The sequence below is a fragment of the Fringilla coelebs genome (genome assembly GCF_963513975.1).
Source record: "Fringilla coelebs genome assembly, chromosome: 13".
In the NCBI taxonomy this organism is placed as follows: Eukaryota; Metazoa; Chordata; class Aves; order Passeriformes; family Fringillidae; genus Fringilla; species Fringilla coelebs.
The window spans coordinates 17,578,591-17,598,288 of NC_140039.1; the positions used below are offsets into that span (position 1 = coordinate 17,578,591).

Here is a 19,698-nt window from a genome sequence, read left to right on the forward strand (position 1 = left end):
AGGGCCTGAGGCTGAAGGGTGTCCTTGAGTTTCAGGCCTAGATGGAGTTTTATCTGACCAAAACGTGAAGACAGTAGTTAACACTCTATATGGAGTTGAGAGTTATACACTAATGCAGTACAGGATTTAAAAAATATAAAACATAAAATCCTAAGGCATCAGTAGCACCTGCACACCCAGGCCTGAGGTGAGGACCTGAAAGGGAAGAATGAGGAGAGTTCATGGATGAGCAACAAACCCCAACCTGTGGCCATTTCAGAGCCAAAGCCAGAGGGGATTCTGTAGCAGTTCATTTATTTCAGGCAAAAAGCCCAATCCATGAGAAATGTGTGTTCAGAGGAGGGGAAGTAGGAGCTCAACTTAAGGCAAACACTGCAAATTGAAACAATTACTCAGGGTTGAAATCAAACACTTTACCCTTCTGAGCACATAAAAAGCTCTCAAGGAGAAAGTTTTCTTCAGTTTTTCTCCTTAAAAAAAATTTTAGGATTAAGAGATATGCTAAAGCCTGAGTTATCTCATTAATGGTACTGGTAAGATTAACAGCAAGAATTAAACAATTCCATTATTACTTAATGGCTTTTAAAAATGTATTGCCTTAATATTTATAATCAGACTCTTTAAGATTAATAATGCTGATTTGCCACCTTCCCATCACAAGCCATTTCTCACACTTACTCAACTTCCACGGAACCATCCAAAGGAAAAAACTGAAATTACATCTGACAAATTCTGAAGTAGAAAGGAAAGAAACCACGTGTATCCATAAATTATTTTTTTATTCCAAATCCAGCTCTTGGTTTACATTGTACAGGAAACACAGGCAATCCCAAAAGCATTCAGGACTTGCAACATTACACAAAGTCCCAAAACTGAATTCATCACCCTGATGCCAAGCTGCCCCTTAGACTCTAAACTTGGGTAAACTGGAGAGACCAAAAAAAATTTTTTTTTTAAAATCAGAACTAACAAGGAACAAGATTCCCATGATCTGTTAGGAAAACTTAACTCAGAGCTGTATCCTGCCTTAAAAGATCAAGTGGCCCAGAAGTCTCATGGATTCCCTGAAATTCCAACTTCCAGACACACCCAAGATGGTTCAGATGCTCTTCAAGCCACAATCCAGATTTCTGCTGCTGTCCAAACTCCCTCAGGATTTACTGGCAAAACCCAAAAATCCAACCAAATCTCCTTCTGCTGCCAAGAAGATTTTGTGCTATTTGAAAAGTTAATCAACACAAACAGTCTTTTCATCCTAGCAATATTAAACCATAAAGGCTGAATAACATGTTGGCTATCAACTGTTGACCCTGCACTCAAATTTGCTGAAACTGGTGAATGTTGGCAGGATATTTTGCCCTTGGATGAAGTCCCTGCAGCCTCTCCTCCACACATATGTTCAACCATTTGTTTTAGTGATGACTTGAAAGAGCAGCTCCTCATTAGCTGCTCCTGTGCAGGCTCCAGCACTCACCCACTGCCTTCAGCAGCATCACCTGCACCACAGGAAGTTAAATACACACAAAGATTTTCACAAGTCAAGCTTCAAATGCACTAAAGCCAGCAGTGCAGGATGGCAGCATCACCTCTGAATGATTCTTAAATAAACCTGAATATCTCTTTGGATCTCAGAACACCAGCCTGTCATGGCAGGAGAAAGCAGAGACATGTGACTCCATGCAATTAATTGTATTTAAAACATTTGCCTCTAAAACCTGGCAAACTACCAAAAATTTTACACTCTTTCTTTTTTTTTTTAGTTTAAAAAGCTTTTTATTAAAAAAAATTATGTGCACAGTTCATAATTAAATGTCTTCTTTCCTTTGACTTGGTTTCATTCAAACACAGACATTTTACTGGCTTTATACAAATCCCACAAGGTAGAAACCCAAACAGACACATACAAATACAGGAGATGGTATTGATCAAGGGATTCTTTCCACCCCCCCCCACCTCATATTAAGAAGTGCAATTTTGCTTCTATGGTCCTTTAAAGTGAAACAGTTTTTTACCCTCAATAAAACAACACTCTCCAGGAAGAATTGCACCACATACACAAAATACATGAGGGTCTCAGCTCTACCCAGCCTCCCCATGCACTGATTCAGGTCTGAGATCTATATAATAAATTGTGCTTACAGTAACTCATCCCTGGCAGCACAGGCAGGGCAGTAAATGCACCCACACTCTGTGAAATTGCTGGGGAAGGGAAGTCAATACCATCTACAATTAGAGCAGTGAAATGTTTGTATCCACCAGAACTCTCCTGCTTTTCCACACAAATGTGTGCATGGCCCGAGCCACCTGAACTGTGTGCCTGAACTGCAAGTCCAGCACGGGGATACATTCCCCAGAAATCCATAATTTAACACAGAACTCCAGGGTTTTATCTAACTGAACTTGTTTCTTCTAGACATCCTTCTGGCCCCACTTAAGACAAAAGAACTACTACCTTTATTTTCCTCTCTAGAACATCTCAGCTCCAGGGGGAATTTCAAAAAGAACTCAGCTTTGGTTTAATATTCCCTTCACTGAAAACAGTGAACTGTGCTACTGGCTTTGGAAAGATTTCATTTTAAAAGTTTTCTGGATTAACTCCTCAACATTTTGAGGAAACAAGAATATTAAAAATTAGGCTTTTAGTGACTCCAAGAAAAGGTTCCTCATCAGTTCCTTTCCTTTCAGCTAGAGCTGAAAGACACTCTACACATTTTATCATTTGTCCTTAAAAAAAACTAGAAGGCCATTCCCTTTAGAATCCTCAAAAAAATCAAGTTTTATTCCAATTTGCTCAAGTTTTCCAATGCAGTGTGCTGGTTTTTGTGAAAAAGTAGAAAATGCCCAGATCACCTGAAATTATAAGTACTCACTTAGGAAACTATTTACCTGCTCTGAGACAGAAAACTGACTGAACCTACTGTGCAGGCCTCTTGTATTGAAGCATTTATAACTACAGGGACAAGAGTCAAAGTTCATATTTAAATGCAAAACCATAAAACTGTGCTCTCTAATGTGAAAATGTTTCTAAATTTAAAGCAGAAGCTTGCAGTGTCTGTTGACCCTGGACCTACCCCAGAAAACCTTACATGAAATGGGTGGACATGTCTTTGTACAAAGAGCATTTCAGAATCTGGAATGTAGAAATACAGTGCAAAAAAACCCAGAAATAGTCTGAAAAATAGTTTTTACATATCAAAAGCTCCCAGGTTAGAAAGGAATTATAAATACAAGGTACAGTGCTAAGAAGTTGTCTGACAAGTTAACAATGGGTTATTTCCCTCACAGGGGGAAATTTATTTTTTATGGGCATGTAGTGACAGGATGGGGGGGATGGCTTCAAACTGAGAGGGAGTGGGTTTAGATTGAGTTCAAGGGATAAATTCTTCTCTGTGAGGGTGGGCAGCCCTGGCACAGGGTGCCCAGAGCAGCTGTGGCTGCCCCTGATCCCTGGAAGTGTCCAAGGCCAGGTTGGACAGGGCTTGGAGAACCTGGGATAGTGGAAGGTGTCCCTGGCCATGGCAGGGGGTGGGATGAGATGGGCTTTAAAATCCCTTCCAACCCAGGCCATTCTGTGATTAATTAAAAACAGTATTTCAGTCAGAAGTCTAATTTAGAATTCATCATGTTTTACCCTGAATGGCCACTTTGAATGCTGTGAAACATGATTTGCAGCCAGAAGCACCAAATACATAAATTCTTCCACATCAAAGGAGTAGTTTGTAAATTTTGGATGTTCTCCCAGTGTTGGGTGGTGTCCCTAGAAAAACAAGATAAGGACTTTTAGACAGAAAAGATCAATATATCTTCCATTCAAAAAAGAAAAAAAGAAATATTGAGGATCTGCCATTTTAATTTATTATTTCTGATCCACTGATCTGCTCTGAGGCAAAAGAATCAGCAAAGGAACTGCATAACAGCCATGCTATGAATGGTTCATGGCCAATTAATTTCATTTCTCCTCTTCCCTCAGCCATTAATACCAAATGATTTCTTAATCTTAACAGGGAAGTTAATTTGGCCTAAGGAATGAATATCATATTTCAAATACCAGAACACAGGGAAAGCAGGAGAGCTGTGAAGTCCTTCAGCTACAGCACCTCACCCTTCCAGTGTGGCCACCATTACCTGATCCTGAGGGAATACTTTATTCCTTTTCCTCCAAGTGATGTAATGAATGCCCCTCAGCCTTGCCAAATCCAGGTAACAACGTTCATCTTCACAATTGTACCTAGGCACAGGCAGGAAAAACATATTTACCTACAGAGGTTATGCTGAAGTTACCAGGGTGAAACAGGAAAAAATTGAAATGTCTGTTGTCCAGCTGTAAGGCACCAAAACCGTGGACAAATTCTGAAACAACAGCAAGGGCTGCCTTCTGCTCTCCAGATGTGGCCCTGGAGGCAGTTTGAGGCACATCTGCATGTCAGACATGTCCCTGTCCAGCTGCAGCAGCTCTTGGACATGTGAAAAACAACCCCTGAGTTTCTGAACTTATTTGGAGAGTGGACAAAACACTCTCGAGCCAAGCCCATGCTGCAAAACACCAGCTCTGCAGCCTTCCCACGGCAGAATTTCCCAGGATGGAGAACTCAGAGCTCTTCTAAGAAGCATTCTGCATTTCTGCTTTGTTCTGTAGATTGGAGTGTCTGCTAACACCCCTACTGTGTGACAAAATATGTTTAACAAGGAAGCTGCAAGAGAAACGAAGGCAAACGCAGGACTGACCTTGGCCAGCACACTGGTGCTCATGTCCTGAGCAGAAAAAGGAGGATACAAAAACCTCCAGGGGGGTGCTAGCACACAACCATATCAATAACAGCCCTGGACATGCACATAATCAGTTCACCTGGATCACTAAAACATCCTTAGACCTCAGACTCACCAGGCAGAGCCTGAGCAATGAGGTTTTCTCATTGTTTGCAATTTTCCATTATATTTGTACCATGGAAGATTAAGAAATCACAGGCTAAGCCTGTATGATATAATTACACTGCATTTTATAATGAAAGCTTTCTCTGTTTTGATCCCTAGGAGAAGAGGCTGCCAAATATGAAATCTAAACAAGGCTGCAAAACAAACATTGGTGGTCAAATACCAGGAAGGGAGAGGCTTCACTAACACACAGCAACTAACAGGGGCAGTTGTGTGTGGAAGGGAAGGACAGACAGACTTACAGCTCAAAGACAACAGCCCAGTCTGGCAGAAAGAGCAGGTGGGTCAGGCCAGCTCCATGGATCCCAATGAAAATATCAGAGTTGTGGGTAATTCTCAATTGCTCTGAAAATTCAAGCTCCCTGCAGACAACACAGCAAAAGTGGTTAAAAAAAAAAAAAGTAAAGATGATGTGGCAGCTCCCAGAAGAACATGGAGAAAGCACAAAATTGGCTGAAGGGAATAGTGGAAGAGAGAACTGATTTTTCAAGGAATAATACTGAGAACCACAAGGGCTGCAGCCAGCAGTAACTCAGCATGGAACTAAAAGAAATGCAGGCAGGGTTCAAAACTTCACAAGAATTTGTATCAAAAATACTTTGGTCAATTTAAAGTTTTTGTAAGTTTAAGGGTCTTTCTTTTTACTTGTTTTTTAAAAAAATGCATCACTTTGAAAAAAACCCCAAAACTAAGAACAGAATACTCCAAACAGGTCTTTTATGTTTCAGGGTTATTCCCCAAAACATAAAGACCCAGCATAAAAAATACCTGTTTCTGAACTGCACTCATTGTAATGTAAAATACACAAATAAACATCTTCCCACTGTCTCTGTTGGGTGAGAACATGAATGTTTCAGTGCTGCTTGTTTCTCACTCCTCCTGCATCATTCAGGACAGCTCCAGGTGGAGCTGCTGCCCTTTGGAACAGGCATGCATCGTTTGGGATCTTTGCCTTCAGTCCATTTCTTCCTGGCACAGTTCCTGCTACACCTGGCACCACAAACTGACCTCCAGTGCTGTCCTCAGGGGCCACCAGAGCAGCAAATAATTGGAGTTATTGATTGCCAAACTAAGGCTCATATAAAATAAGATACTGACATCATAGAAATCTCTTTTAGCACAGTTATTGCAGAGCAATATGCAAAAAGGTGATGGGAACACAGCTGGCTTTGGGAGAGGGAACAAAAGGGATTTCCAGCCTTGTTCATTCAGCTTTAACCTGAGCCTACCAACCCTAACTATGCATTTTGGAAGGGCTGTGCTCCACCTCCTCACCCAACATTTTCCTTCCCAGTGCCAGGTTTTGCCAGGTTGGCCCTGGGGGCAGGCACAGCTGGCAGCAGCACAGGCAGCAGGAGCTCTCACCAGCTGCCTCCACCAACTCACCTGTACTTGTAGTCCACCACTCTGACCTCCAGCGTTGACACTGTTTTCAAAGCATTCACAAGCTGGGGAGAATAATAAAAAGACAAGGATTTGGTGTCCTCCTTCACTTAATTGCTCCCTTGCACTCCTGACCCGGAGAAGATAAAACCAACTTCTGCCTTTGCCATTTTACCAGAACACAAACCATGAGCAGCACTGGAGGCATAACTGAGGACAGCCCAGCAGAAAAAGCTCAAATTCTTTGCTCTGTCTGCTCTGCCACCAACCTGCTGCAGCACACAAGCCTCAGTTGCTCCCTACATAAGGTGGGGATGATAATCCCAACTCATTTTTGTCAGGTTGTCACAGTAAAGAATGAAAGCAGGTTTGAAAACATTGAATAATTTCATTTTGCCATGAAAGAAGCCTTTACACAAGTCCATGAAGTTGCATGACTCAAAAACATAAACCAATATGGAAATTCATTATGCTCTGGGTGCACAAACCCTGATACCAGGGCTTGTGCATTCCAATCTGCAGGCATTACAAAGGGTTTTGTTAGACTTCAACACTGGAAACGCTATAAATAAAAGGAATAATTTGAAAGTGAAATAATTTAATTTTATCAGAAGATCTGCAGTGTCTGTTTGCTCAGAGGAAATACTTCTAGTATTACATTTGTAGTCTTCCACTGGATATTTGGAAAGGGCAGCAAGGTTCAGTGTCTGGGGTACAGAAATGGAGACTGCCGAGAAGACATTTCAGAACAAATTAATATAAACATTGGACATATTTGTCCAAGATTTGCCAGAAAATGGATGTCTTGGCTGGACTAAAAAAAAAATCAACCCAAAAAGCAAAATTTAACTTCTAATAAATATTTTGAAAGATACAAAGGACCACACCTCATTCTGGTTTAATATTTTCCGGTAGTCTGTGCTGCGGGCGAGGATGGTGACTCGAATTTTCCCATCCTAAAAAGAAAGAAGCAGCAGTGTATTAGCTAAGAGGCAGCCCTCACAAGAAAAATAATCAAAAAATCTTCCATATTTATTTCTGGCAATTATTTGAGCAACTAAATATGTTCCTTCCACACGTAATAAACAGATGGTGTAACCACCTTAAAATGCACATCGTATTTTCTGACAGATTCAAAGCATCAAAAACTTTGTGAAATTTGGATTATTAGAACTAAATATTTTCTAAAAGATTTCTTTTATTTAGAACAAAAGACCCTTTGTGTAATACATTATCTGGCAGTTTTTGAAGGCAGGAAAGCAGCATTCTGGATGGCTTGTGCACAAGTTCCTTGGGAAAAAAAAAATATTTTACTTCTATAACAGCTCCTCCTTTTACCTCTTTTAATTAATTGGACTCACAGGGGTGAGCGCTCCAAGTGAAATAAAGAGATTTAACTGCATGGCTCCCATTAGTGTCAGCAGGAGAAGCATAACTAAATGCCTGTGCAGAGCTCTGCATGTGCCCCTCAGCAATAATTCGTGGGCTACTCTCCAGCAGACACTTCAACTGGCCCAGAGCTGCCCTGGCCACCAAGGCAATGTGCAGAAGCCATCAGTGTGAGCAGCAGAGAAGCCCAGAGCAGAGAGATGGTGCTGGGCAAGAATGGAAGGAGCAGGTCCTCTGTTTCCAGCTCTGATCCCAGCCCAGCAGCATCCAAGGGGGTTGATAAAGGGCAAGCTCTGCTCTGTGGGATCCCCACTGCTGCCCCATGGAACTCTGAGTCAACTAGGAAGGACACAAAGGCCTCCAGCACAGAGAATGGACACAGGGATGAGACCCTAAGGTTGGAAGGAGAGCGCTCTCAAGTCTGTCCTACAGAAATAAGACATAAGGGCAACTTCCACAAACATACACAAATATTCTCTGACGGCCTTTACAGGGAAAAACCGAACCCTAAACATCACAGGAAAGGACAAAAAGCACACAGGCACACCCCCATTGCCCACTGGGTTCAGTTTGCTACTGCTGATCTCTGGCAAGAACCACCAGCTCCATATTGCAAGTGCTGTATGCAGTTATCACACCTTGGGTCCTTCCTGGGTGATGTTTAATCTGTGTAGCACATGCTGAGAAAAGGCTCTGAACAGCCCCGTGCCATGACAGCCAGAGATCTGAAATTAAAAAGGGAACTGTTAATATACAGGGTTATTTCACTCAGAACACTGAGCTTTGTGATCAGGTTTTTAACATTCTTGTGGAACAAAAGCCCAGTATCATGCTCTGTGCTATTCACTGCAGCACAAGTGGCACTTTCATTTTGAAGGAAATATAACTCCAGTGCTAGAGTGTGTGAGCTAATACCCTCAGGGAAGTCTGACTGTGTTTAAGCTCTTGTGCTCTGCAAAAATACCAGTTAGCTCACAGTGCCCACCCATTAAAGGGGAGTAATTTGCACCTCCTGAGCTGTGACATAGGAGACTGCACACAACCAGCTGGAATAACGTTAAAATCTCAATCTTTGGGGAAGATCATTCCATTTGGAGTTGGAACCTTCACTGCAGTGTATGTCATTATATTGGAGGGATTCCCCAGCTCAGATTCGACCCTCCAGGTGGGAATGGATGGATGGATGGATGGATGGATGGATGGATGGATGGATGGATGGATGGATGGAGGGAGGGATGGATGGATGGATGGAGGGATGGATGGAGGCACTCACCAGAGGGGTGTTATAGAACAATCCATAGCGCATCCGAGGCAGCAGAGAGAACACGGCTTCTTTAAAGCACACCTGGAAGGGGATCACGAGGAGTTACAGCCCACTGCTCCTCCCAGCCCTTTCACTGCCAGCCCCTCTCCTAACGAGGCAGCAATTACTGCTCCTGCCAAGGACAGCCCGGCTGTGCCAATGAACACAACAAAGATCCCCAAAGAGCCTCCTTTGGGACCAGCAAGTGTGGGAAGAGGTGATGAGAACACCCCCAGGCAGAACATGGACTAAAGAGCAGGAAACCAGTTAGGGAGTTTATGACTAGATTGAGGAGGCTAAAATGAGCTCTGAATAGACGCAATTTTTGGGTGTAAATTTTGGTTTTTTAATGATAAGCAGCAAGAATGCCAAGAATGCAAAGAAACATCTCAAGAGGAATCAGAAAACTCCAGAAAGACCCCTAACTTCAGTTAGGAGTCCTGGAGAAGGACACAAAAGTTAGGCCCATCTATATAAAGGATAGATACATCACAGAATCAGGCTACAGTCCTGTCTCTTGTTTCTAAGGTAGAATACTCATATTACACAAATTAAACATGAATGCTTTCCTCTGGAACACCCATAACTGCAAGAAGCTTGAGGTGTTGTCATATTTGCTCCCTAGTGACCATGAATTAAAACAAAATATAGAATTTCATACCCTTTTAGAGTCGAAAGTTTTCAAGTGGATTATTTCATAGTCAGTAAATGCCTTCCATGTCTCACTGAACAGGTCACCATAGCCATATGAGCTCTAGGAGGAATGCAAAAAGAACGAGGGTACAACAATTACAAAAATGCATATTGGAACCTCTCTTCATGATTTACAGGCTCTGTCTATGAGTTTTAATACAGTTAATATGTGCAACACCACCACAGGACCCAAGGCAGCCTAGCAAAGGCATTACACAGCACCAAACTCTGTGTTTGCACTGGCAGGTAACTCAAGTTACCTCTCAGGTGGTTAATTTTTAATTAAAATTTCTACAAATTAGCAAAGTAGACAATTTCTTCAGTAGCAGATGATAATTTCTGAGTCAGGAGTGAGAACTACTTACTACTTTTCACAAGTTAAATTTGAAGCAACACAAACATGGGGACGGTAGGAGGCCTGAATCTCACCTTCTGAGATTTAACAAAAAAACACCTGGAAATTCAAGTGCAGCACTGAATTTTGAGGTAACAAGTCACAACAAGCTTGTTTGGCATTTGCCTGTCTGGGGATTGTCACTTGTGTATGGCACGTGTATCACAAAGTGAAGGCAATGATCTGATTTGATGGAACCAACACCTGGGGGGCTTCTATACAGAGCAATAAAAACTTTCATTCTGTGAGGAGCTTTCAAAGAGCCATCTACTCCCTCCAAAGTCATCCCAGCAGCAGGGGCTCCTGCCTTCCATCTGTCACCTTTCCTACACATCCCAGGGCCGAGTCACCACCTCTGGCTCTTGGAATGCAATTAAATGTGCCCTCAGCAGCCCTGGTGCAGACTCTCACTAAAGCTTCCTTTCAACTCTGGGGCTAGCTCAGGCTGCTTGGAAGGTGGAAACATTCTAAATAAGAAATTTGAAAATAGGACTGAAAATACAAATGATAGCAGGAGAGAAGAGGTATCTGGTGAAATGTAAAAGAATCTAAAGGGCACCAGATTTCCTTTGGTTCCTCTTGCTCTGCCATTAGGCATTAATAAATTTTACAATCCAGACTCCCTTCTGCCCATGTATTACAAGAACTGCCCTGCCAGATTAGAAGTGGAGAACTGATGAAAGCACCACTTTCTAACCCTCTCTGCTCCCCTTAAAAGTGCTTTATAAACATTTCTTCCCTGCATTCACAGATGATCTGCACCCCAACACCCAGTGGAATTCCTGCTCATTTTCTGCTTTGTTTAACCTACATCTAAGGGCATTACTCTTTAATAAGAGCAGTAGGTAGGAAGTATGGCCAAATCTAATTACATCAAGTAAAAGGAAAAAAAAAAAAAGAGAGAATGAATAATAAGCTCAAATCCACCTTTTGATGGGCACAGACAGTTCATCAGCAGTTGACTGGTGCCATCACCTGGTTTTACATAGCAATAAACTCCAGCTGCCTGAGCAGGTGATGCTCATTTAAATTGATAACAGTGTGGCTCTACTTTGAATGGTACATCTGAAAGAGTTATTTAATTCTGCGACATAAGACAAAGAGTTGCTTTTCAAAGTAATTTGCAACGCTGTCTGACACCTGATCTTTTCAGAAAGCCAGCAGAGCTGGATTAGCAGGTGCTGTGCAACACCTAGAGAGCTCACTTATCTGACAGATGGCACTGGTTTTAGCTTTAAAATACAATAGAACTAGAAAAAAAGAGTTTCTTCTAGCCAAACGGGTTCCTAATTGAGCAGCAAGCAGGGGATATTTGCACTTCTCTTTTGGACTTTAGTTGTCCTGGCACTAAATGCTCAGAGAGAAAACTCAGCACTTTATGATCACAAAACAGGTGTGGGACAGCAACATATTCAAGAACTGTTATTTCTGGACCTAATTATGCACTTTATCTGGCATATTACAAATTGCCCCGTTGTTTTCTATTTGGTTTAATACCTTCCTCCACAAGTTAAATGCTGTCCAATAAAACTAATATTACTCAAACACAGTAATGGTTTCAACTCAGCAGTACAGCAGAAACAGCCCCACTTAAAAACCTGTTTTATGTGATCATGACAATGTGAGAGGTGACTGAGGCAAGTAACTGCAAGAGGGCTGCTTAAAGGAATTAAATATTAAACTCTGTTTTAATATATATATCAGGATTTAATTTAGCTGTTTTCTTTGCTACAGGCTGCACTTTACTGATTTACAAACATGCAAGACTGCATTTCTTTTTAAACATGGAACAAACAGTTGAGCAAATCTACTTCAATATTCCAAGAGAAAAAAACCTTAAAAAACCAGTTAAAACTTCTGATTAGACATGCTGATCAGATTATTTTTGAAGTCACACCAAAAAAAAAAAGGGCTAGCATAGATGAGTGTTCCAACAGCACCGTGGTTTATCATAGAAAATCTGCTCTCTAACTATTGCTCATGCACCTGCATTAAAAGCATCCAGAATTTATCAGTTCCACATGGCTGTGGCCACAAGAGAGCTAAGGATTGGCTACCAAAACCTTCAGAGCCTCTATAAAGCAGAAATACAACCCATCAGAAATACGTTAAAAGCAGAGCAGACTTACAGTGTCCCACATGACAATGTTGACATCAGTACTGAAGGAATTATTGATATGCTGGGTAATGTAGAGATTGACAAAATCACAGAAGTGATGGTACATATTAACACCTGAGAAAGAAAGACAGAATTGTTAGCAAAACTCTGCATTACTTGCTCCACTTTTATTGGTTTATGCATTTTTTCCTGGTCGGCATCCTGCATTTTATATTAGCTTCTCCTTGAATCCTCTTAATACACCCTGAAAAAGAACCTCTTAAAGGAATGAATCAAGGAAAGAAATCTGATGTAAAATGTGTTTAAAAAAAAAAAACAGAGTTAGAAGAGTGGCCAAAAGAAAGAATAAGATGAGCTTCATGTGCCATTTCTCTTTACAGTCTGCAGCTGGTTTCTGAAGGATGTGAAAGGGTCTCCTGCTTTAGCACAGCCCAGTCAGACAGGGAAACATGAGAACTGGCCTCCAGCACAGCTCTGGTTCTGCTCTAGAGGGGCTGAGGGAAGCTCTGTCCCTGGCACCACAGGACACAACTTGTACCTTCACCCCAGCCACAGCCCAAGGCACCCCTCAGGTCCTCTCCTGTTCATTCCTGGTGCACAAAAACCTCCCCCAAAACAGAGGAGGGAACACAAAGGAGGCAACACAGCCCAGTCCCTGCAGCAGCTTTGCTGGCAGTGGCAGGGGGAGAGCAGGAGCTGGGGTCACGCTGCTGTGTGTGACAGGGACAGAGCCCAGCTCAGGAGCACACACACTCTGCTCTCCCCACTGCAGCTGCTGCTGTCCGCATCCTCAACACCCTTCCCTGCCAACAGAAAGGCTCCAAAAATGTGTGAAGCTCCAAAAATGTCTGAAGGTGCCTGGGTGCTGCCCCTCCTGGGCACCACTTCTGTTCCCCACCCTCCAAAGCACACGGATCCTGCTGCAGGACACAGACACCCACACTTGGTGTTCCATGGTGTGGAACCTGCCAGGCAGAAGCACAGCCTTTGGCACAGAGTCACACCCTGCCAAACCACAGTCCAGAGAACAGCCCTGCAAGGAAAACAACAGGAAATCGTTCGATTTTTTAAAAAAATCATCTGTGGGAAATCATAAGATTTTCAAATTTCAGTTTCCAAGATTGTTGCTGGAACTACATCAAAAAAAGTAACTAAAAATTCACATAATTTTTCATAATCCGAGTGAACTTAACTGTCACAAAGGCATAATGTAGATGGGGAAGTTGAATATGAGCTTTTTTTACTGCAGTACAAAAAAGAACCCAAAAAAACTAAAGGTACCAATTACCTGCATCTAATTTCATGAAATATGTTGGCTTTTCAATAACAATGTCACACTTCCCATCTTCTAGAGGCCTGAAGTCTAGTGCAGTGAATGTCTGGAGTTCTGCAAACCTAGAAAGATTCAATCACACAGAATATGCTTTGACATCAACACACTCAAACAAATGCACTTCCTATGTCTCAGATTTAGTAACTGTCCTTCCAGTCCATTTCAGTTAGCAGGACTGCTGAAAACTGATGGAGTCTGACAATTAAAATTATTTGAAATTATAATGGGATGTTCTTCAGGGCTTCTAGAGGTTAAACACTGCCTTTGATCTCAGGAGTGAACAGCACCTTTGATCTCCAAATCAAGGCAGCAGGGATGTAACAAAGACCCTCAGATCCTGGATCTGTGGCTCCACCAACTTGATCTGCCTTGCCAGAGACACTTAAGTGAGATTTCCGTGCTTTGGTTGGAATAATGAATGTAGAGGCAGTATTTATTGCTCCTGCATCTAAACAAGGATGAGCAGCTGTGCTGACAATAGCAGGTAGAGGAGAAAAGTCTTCCTCCTCTGCAGCAGTTCTTGACTTAAATTAAACCTCAATGAAAAATGGGAGAAGAAAAAGAAAATACGAGCAAAGCATAAGAATGAATTATTATATGGACCTTAATGGCTCCATTTCCTTCATCAATTAACTGGCAAGGCAGCTTTGAAGTGCTAACATGCAAACTGGGATGCTCTGCACTTCCTACTCAGCCTGTGGACTCAGCCCACCTCACATTCCCAGCCAGGCTCCCTGGGAACACCAGCACACATCCCCACCATCCTCACCGAGGGCTGTGGGAACTCACACAGGGGCCAGCCTCAGGCATCTCAGCAGAAAACCATCACACAGAGGAGGCACAGCACCAGCACCTGGCCCAGAAAACACCTGAGGGTTACAACTTCCAATCCAAGGTGTTTTCACATCTTTTGCTGCTGCAAATGAGGCAGGACACAGTCACACACAGCCTGGCTCAGACTTTCTGCAGAGATGTCGTTACCTGAGGTTTCTAATATCAACTCTCAAATTGACCCCAAAAGGAGCAAGTGTTTCCTCAGTATGAAATCCCCTACACACAGCTGGTAATGGCAATGATAAAAATAAAAACTAATTAGCAAATTAACCTGGAAGCAGCCCTGACAAGAGATTCTTACCAAGACTGCAGAGGGCTCTTGCGTTGACCTTCAGCCAAAAATGCTTGAACATCGAGGGTACAATGACCACCAATTTCTCCCTTCTGGAAAAAGTCTTCTTTGAATCTAATGCAAATTAGAAAAAGTCTATCAGCTTTTGTGCAACAGGGCTAGCAGTGCCCTGCAAGCTCAATTACATACTCAAGCCAGTGGTACTTAGTCTCAGTTCAGCAAGACTCTTCACACAAATTTAAACCTTGAGTATTTTCCTCAGTGTAAATCAAGAATTTCCCACAAGCCCCAAATAACCTTGAAGGTGTAGGCATCATCTTAGAAAGCAGCACTAATCCACCCAGAATGTTATTAAGAATTATTTACACATACTCACATGAGTAATTTAATCAAATTTTGTTTCATGACAGTGATGCTTCACCGTCATGACAGGACCATCCTTGGTTGGAGCTCTTGTTTGTTTCTAACAATTTCTTACTGAATTTTGCCTCAGATTTCACAACCCACTTTGCTACCCAAGGATTTCACATTACATATGAAGAGTGAGATGTAACAACAAACTTCCTGAAAACAAGTTACCAGCTAAAAGCACTGTCTAAATCAGCTTTCAGGACAGGCTGTGATGATGACAAAACCCATTCTGAAGGGTAATATCAGTCTCAGGCATGAATCAGATCAAGACACTGACTTCAAAGACAAGTCAGAGGGTCATGCCAGCACCACTGGTACGGTTTTTTCATCCAGTTTCCAACATGAAGCTTTTTAATTCAGGATGCAGAAGATCCGGGTTCAGATCTCTCCTCAGCCACTTGGTATCTAAAAATGCAGCTCCTGGATCTGGTATAAGGGCACAGGAAATGTCTTGGTTCCTCAGACAAAAGCAAGTGTATTTCGCACATCATCTGATCAAGGAAGGACATGACTGAAGACATAGAAACGTCTTCCTCTCTTCCACCAGGGAGGATTTCAGTCACCCATCATCACTCCATAAAAGTGACAGCTTGGGTTTTTACACCACCAGCAGCAGCTAGCAATGAGGAGGGGCAAACCTTTACAAGGCTTCAGCAAACAAGCATCTGATCAGCAGTAAAACTGCTGGCAGTAAAAAGTAAAAAAAGTAAAACCCATAGCAACAAGCAATCCAGCTTTGTTAAACCAATTCTCAAATCCTTTTCCCTGCCATCCCATTTTTGCTATAGCTCAGGCATATCAGAGACCTGTCATGGTTTCTCTTCACAGCTCGTAAATCAATGTACAGGTTTGTTGCTCTGCAATGCTGAAGGTACTGGGAGCAGGTCAGAGATGAATCCCCCTGTTAAGAACAAGTAGAATCCTGTCAACAACAAAAATTATTTTTAAAAGCAAGTGCAAAGTATCAGATCTATCAGAAATACCTACTGTGGCTGCAGGCTTGCAATGGGTTTTCACTTCACTGAGCCTCTCTTGAACATACCCAAAGTCTGCTTGTTTCCAGAATATCTGCTGGGCTGTCTCAATGTCACTTGCCCTGGTGTGTGAAGGAGAGAGGAAACAAGTCAAGGCTCTGTTGCTCAATTCTAGTAATAACTTCAACAGATCACATTTTCCCACTGAAAGTGGAAGAGAGGAACCAGCCAGTTATTTTTTTGGCATTTAAGATGCCAAAACAGGAAGCACTTATCAGCTTCATGTAAGTAAAAACATCAATGACAATTTAATTTAAAGCTATTCTCCCCTAAAAGGGTACACATTTTTTTCTACATTTTTCCTCTGTTTTTAAAGCTAAGAAAGGAAATACAGCTATTTTAGGACTCTGAATTCAAGGCTACATCAGAATAATGAAAACATTCTGGCAGGAAGCATTTCTAGCAGTATTTTCTTCCTTAAAAAGTTAAATTTTTTAAATCATGTTGAAAGGCTCATTATACATAAATACACACATTATATACATACACACAGGTGTCCACAAAGAAATCACACTTTAAATTCTAAATATTACAATAATGCTTGCTTCACTGCTATATCAAAGTGAGCACTACACTATTTTTTTACCATAATGTAGAGTAGACATTTAAAATTAAACTTACCACCCAGTTTCAACATAATCACACACTGGGTAACTGAACCTGTTCTCTGATCTGCAAGATTTCTCATAACCCCAGCAGGATTTCAGTTTTTTCAAGTGTTTCTGCAACACAGAATGACTGAATCAGGTTTTGCAACAAGAAAATGGGAAATGACTTAAGTAAGTTGTTAGCTTTTAAATGACATCTTGCTCATAAATCTTGCATAAAAGGCTTTTGGTGTGGTCTGTTTTCAAACAGAGTTTGAGAAACAACACCCAGATTCCTCATGCACAGCAGAGGTTCCAAAGAGGATACACATGCACATCAATGTTACTCTTGTCTTTTACAGGTTCTAAGACAAATCCTTTCCCTAATTGGCAAGGAGACTAATTAAGCACCATCTTTAACTGCTGCAACAAACCACCCCAACAGGATATTTGAACAAATAAACAGAAAAAACCCCAAACTTACTTTATATGGGCAAAGAGCATCCTGCTTACAGATGTCAGCAACATGCTGGTTATTGTGCAGAAAGTAGGGGATGTGCTCATCTGGCAAGTTGATGGCTTTGTAGCTGTAGAATGACTCTTCTGGAATGTTTGGGAATTCAGTAGGATTTTCAGCTTGGGAATTAGCCAGAATTTCTTGCAGTAGCAATCCAAACACAAGCAACATAAACATGGCAACCTGTGAGTTCTGTGCTTTATAAATAAAATAGAAAACAAAAAGAAATTAACATATCTGCAGCATTTCAAGCACAGAGGACAAAATTCAGTCAGAGTCAGACATACAGTCAAAGAATTCGTGCTTGCATTTCTGGGGTGGTTTCTTTTTCCTGTGAAGATCAAACTTTCACTGAGAGGCCAGACTGCTCAACCTCAGGATTATCTTTGAATCATTAGTCATTGAGTGTTATTATGCACTACAAACTCCCAGTCAAGCTAAAATGGGTGTGTTTACTTTAGCTAAATGCCAAGGGATCCTGAGAGTTCAGTGTGGAAACCAAGTATAGAGCATGAAACATCCAGTGAGAAGGGAAAAAAAGTAGAAGAGCTGGGGGGAGGGGTGAGAAAAGAAGGATTTTTAGTTTTAAAATAAGTATGAAAACAACACATTCTCCATTTTGAACTAATAACTGGCTGAGGGAAAAATAGGGAGACACAGAGGGTCATAGCTAAGTCTTACAGGATGCCTGTTTTTAGTGCTTAACATCATGTTAAAGAAACTTGACTACTGAGTATATTCTATATATAATTTTATATATAATAGAAGTGTATTTATATATACACTTGTACACACACAGAGGCCCACACATCTGTATACCCTAAAGCTGATTGCATTCCTTCCTGCTAATACAACCTTCTCATCTAACAGCCCTGCTTTGAACAATTAAATTTCCTGAGGAAAAGAAATGTATGGCCTGTATCTAAACTCCACCTTTTTTGGCCTTATAATTTGCTAAAATTTGCATGCTTGCTTTCAACTGAAGCCTTTAGCAAAATTCCTACGATACAAGTAGTTTTACCTGTTTGGTTTGAGAGGAACCACTTCAGCTTTCCCAGGTACAGAAGCCTAGAGGGGGGGAGGAAGGTGGAGTTAGGTATGTCCTGCAAAAGGAGATTTCCTCGGGACACTGTCCTGCGCCTTGGGACACGTTCCCAGCACTGAGAGCAGCTGCCACAGCCCGGGCACTGCGCTGACCGGCGCTCGGGTCCCTTTCCCCGCACACAGCGCGGGGCACGGGCTGTTTCCCACGGATCACACCTCTCCCATCACAAACCGGGCCGTGGCCCCAAAACACGCGGCCCTTCCCCACCCCCGGGCGCTGTCACTTGGGGAACGTGCCCGGCATCCTGTGCCAGGCCGTGCTGGATTCCACGATAGACCCAGAACCGGACCCAGACCTGGACCCAGCCTCCGGCCCGGTCGGACCTGATGCTTGACCCACGCTTGTCATACCCGCGCTAGACCCGGCACGGCCGCCCTGCCCCGCGCTCCCTGCCCCGGCCAGCATCGCATCTCACCGCGTATCGCACCGCGTGTTTTACCGCGAATCTCACCGCTTATCTCAGCCCCGCCGGCCCCGAGGAGCCCCGCGGCCCACGGACCGGCCGCTCCTCCTGTTCGGCGCTCGCCGCCGGCCTCAATCCTCATGTCCGGGGGCAGCGCTCGGCGCGGCCCCGCCGGGCTCCGTGCGGTGCGAGGGAGGGGCGGGCGGCACCGCCGCGCCCGCCCCGGGACCGCCGCCGGCAGCAGCCGGGACCGCCCCGCCCGGGGCGGCGGGAGCCGGGGAAGGAGGCAGGGAGGGAAGGCAGCGAGGGAAGGCAGACGGGGAAGGAGGAGCCGCCGGGCCGGGGCGGAGGCGCAGCGCCGGGCGCGGGTCGGGCTCCGGCGGCGCGGCTCAGGTGGGGCCCGCAGCGAAGGCACCTGCCCGCGGGGAGCGGCGGCGGAGCAGCCGCGTCTTCCTTCTGCTGCCGGAAATTAAGCGCTGCCGCCCCGGGAGCGGCGAGCGCAGGATGCGGAGGAAAAGGGCCTTTTCCTGCCGCGGCCCGGCAGGAAGCGCAGGCTCCGGCACCCCATTGTTCCACGAGTCCCCCCCGAGCGCAGGCCGGCAGCAGCGGCGCCGGGGCCGGCCCGGGACGGCCGCGCTCTCCAGCACCGCCCGGCGCACGGGCAGAGGCTCAGCGACGCCGTCCCTGCTGTCCCTGACACACGGCAGCGCTCCTGCCGGCACCCCGCACCCTCCTCCGGTGTGACCCAATTCCCGCAGTGACGAGCGCCGGGGGAGGCACAGGCACCAACACTGAAGAGCTTTGAATCCTCCCGCACGGCCCAGACCGCCTCTCCCCTGGTTCCCAGGTGGGAAACGAGGAACAAACGCTCAGCCCGAGCCAAGGTGCTGACCCCGCAGGGACACCGCTTACCTGAATAAAGGAAATTAGTCTGAATTTCACTTTATCCACAACCCCATCGCTGCGGTG

At 43.7% G+C, this 19,698-nt stretch overlaps 1 protein-coding gene across 2 annotated transcripts; it reads right to left on the minus strand.

Moving 5' to 3' along the window:
• Window positions 1-1,942: 1,942 nt before the first annotated feature.
• Window positions 1,943-19,154, minus strand: EOGT (EGF domain specific O-linked N-acetylglucosamine transferase). Of its 2 annotated transcripts, none has more exons than XM_084214395.1 (17): window positions 18,778-19,154; window positions 18,243-18,289; window positions 17,189-17,413; window positions 16,739-16,839; window positions 16,071-16,179; window positions 15,890-15,984; window positions 14,682-14,786; window positions 13,502-13,608; window positions 12,224-12,327; window positions 9,669-9,761; window positions 8,978-9,049; window positions 8,343-8,429; window positions 7,203-7,271; window positions 6,319-6,380; window positions 5,175-5,294; window positions 4,126-4,228; window positions 1,943-3,757 (listed from the first exon to the last, which is right to left on the minus strand). In XM_084214395.1, exons 3-17 carry the CDS (start codon window positions 17,396-17,398, stop codon window positions 3,611-3,613), a joined length of 1,584 nt encoding a protein of 527 aa, XP_084070521.1. In that variant the 5' UTR covers window positions 17,399-17,413; window positions 18,243-18,289; window positions 18,778-19,154; the 3' UTR covers window positions 1,943-3,610. The 2 variants fall into 2 exon arrangements, with proteins under 2 accessions (XP_084070521.1, XP_084070520.1); XM_084214394.1 differs by having other exon boundaries at window positions 17,189-17,418.
• Window positions 19,155-19,698: the final 544 nt, after the last annotated feature.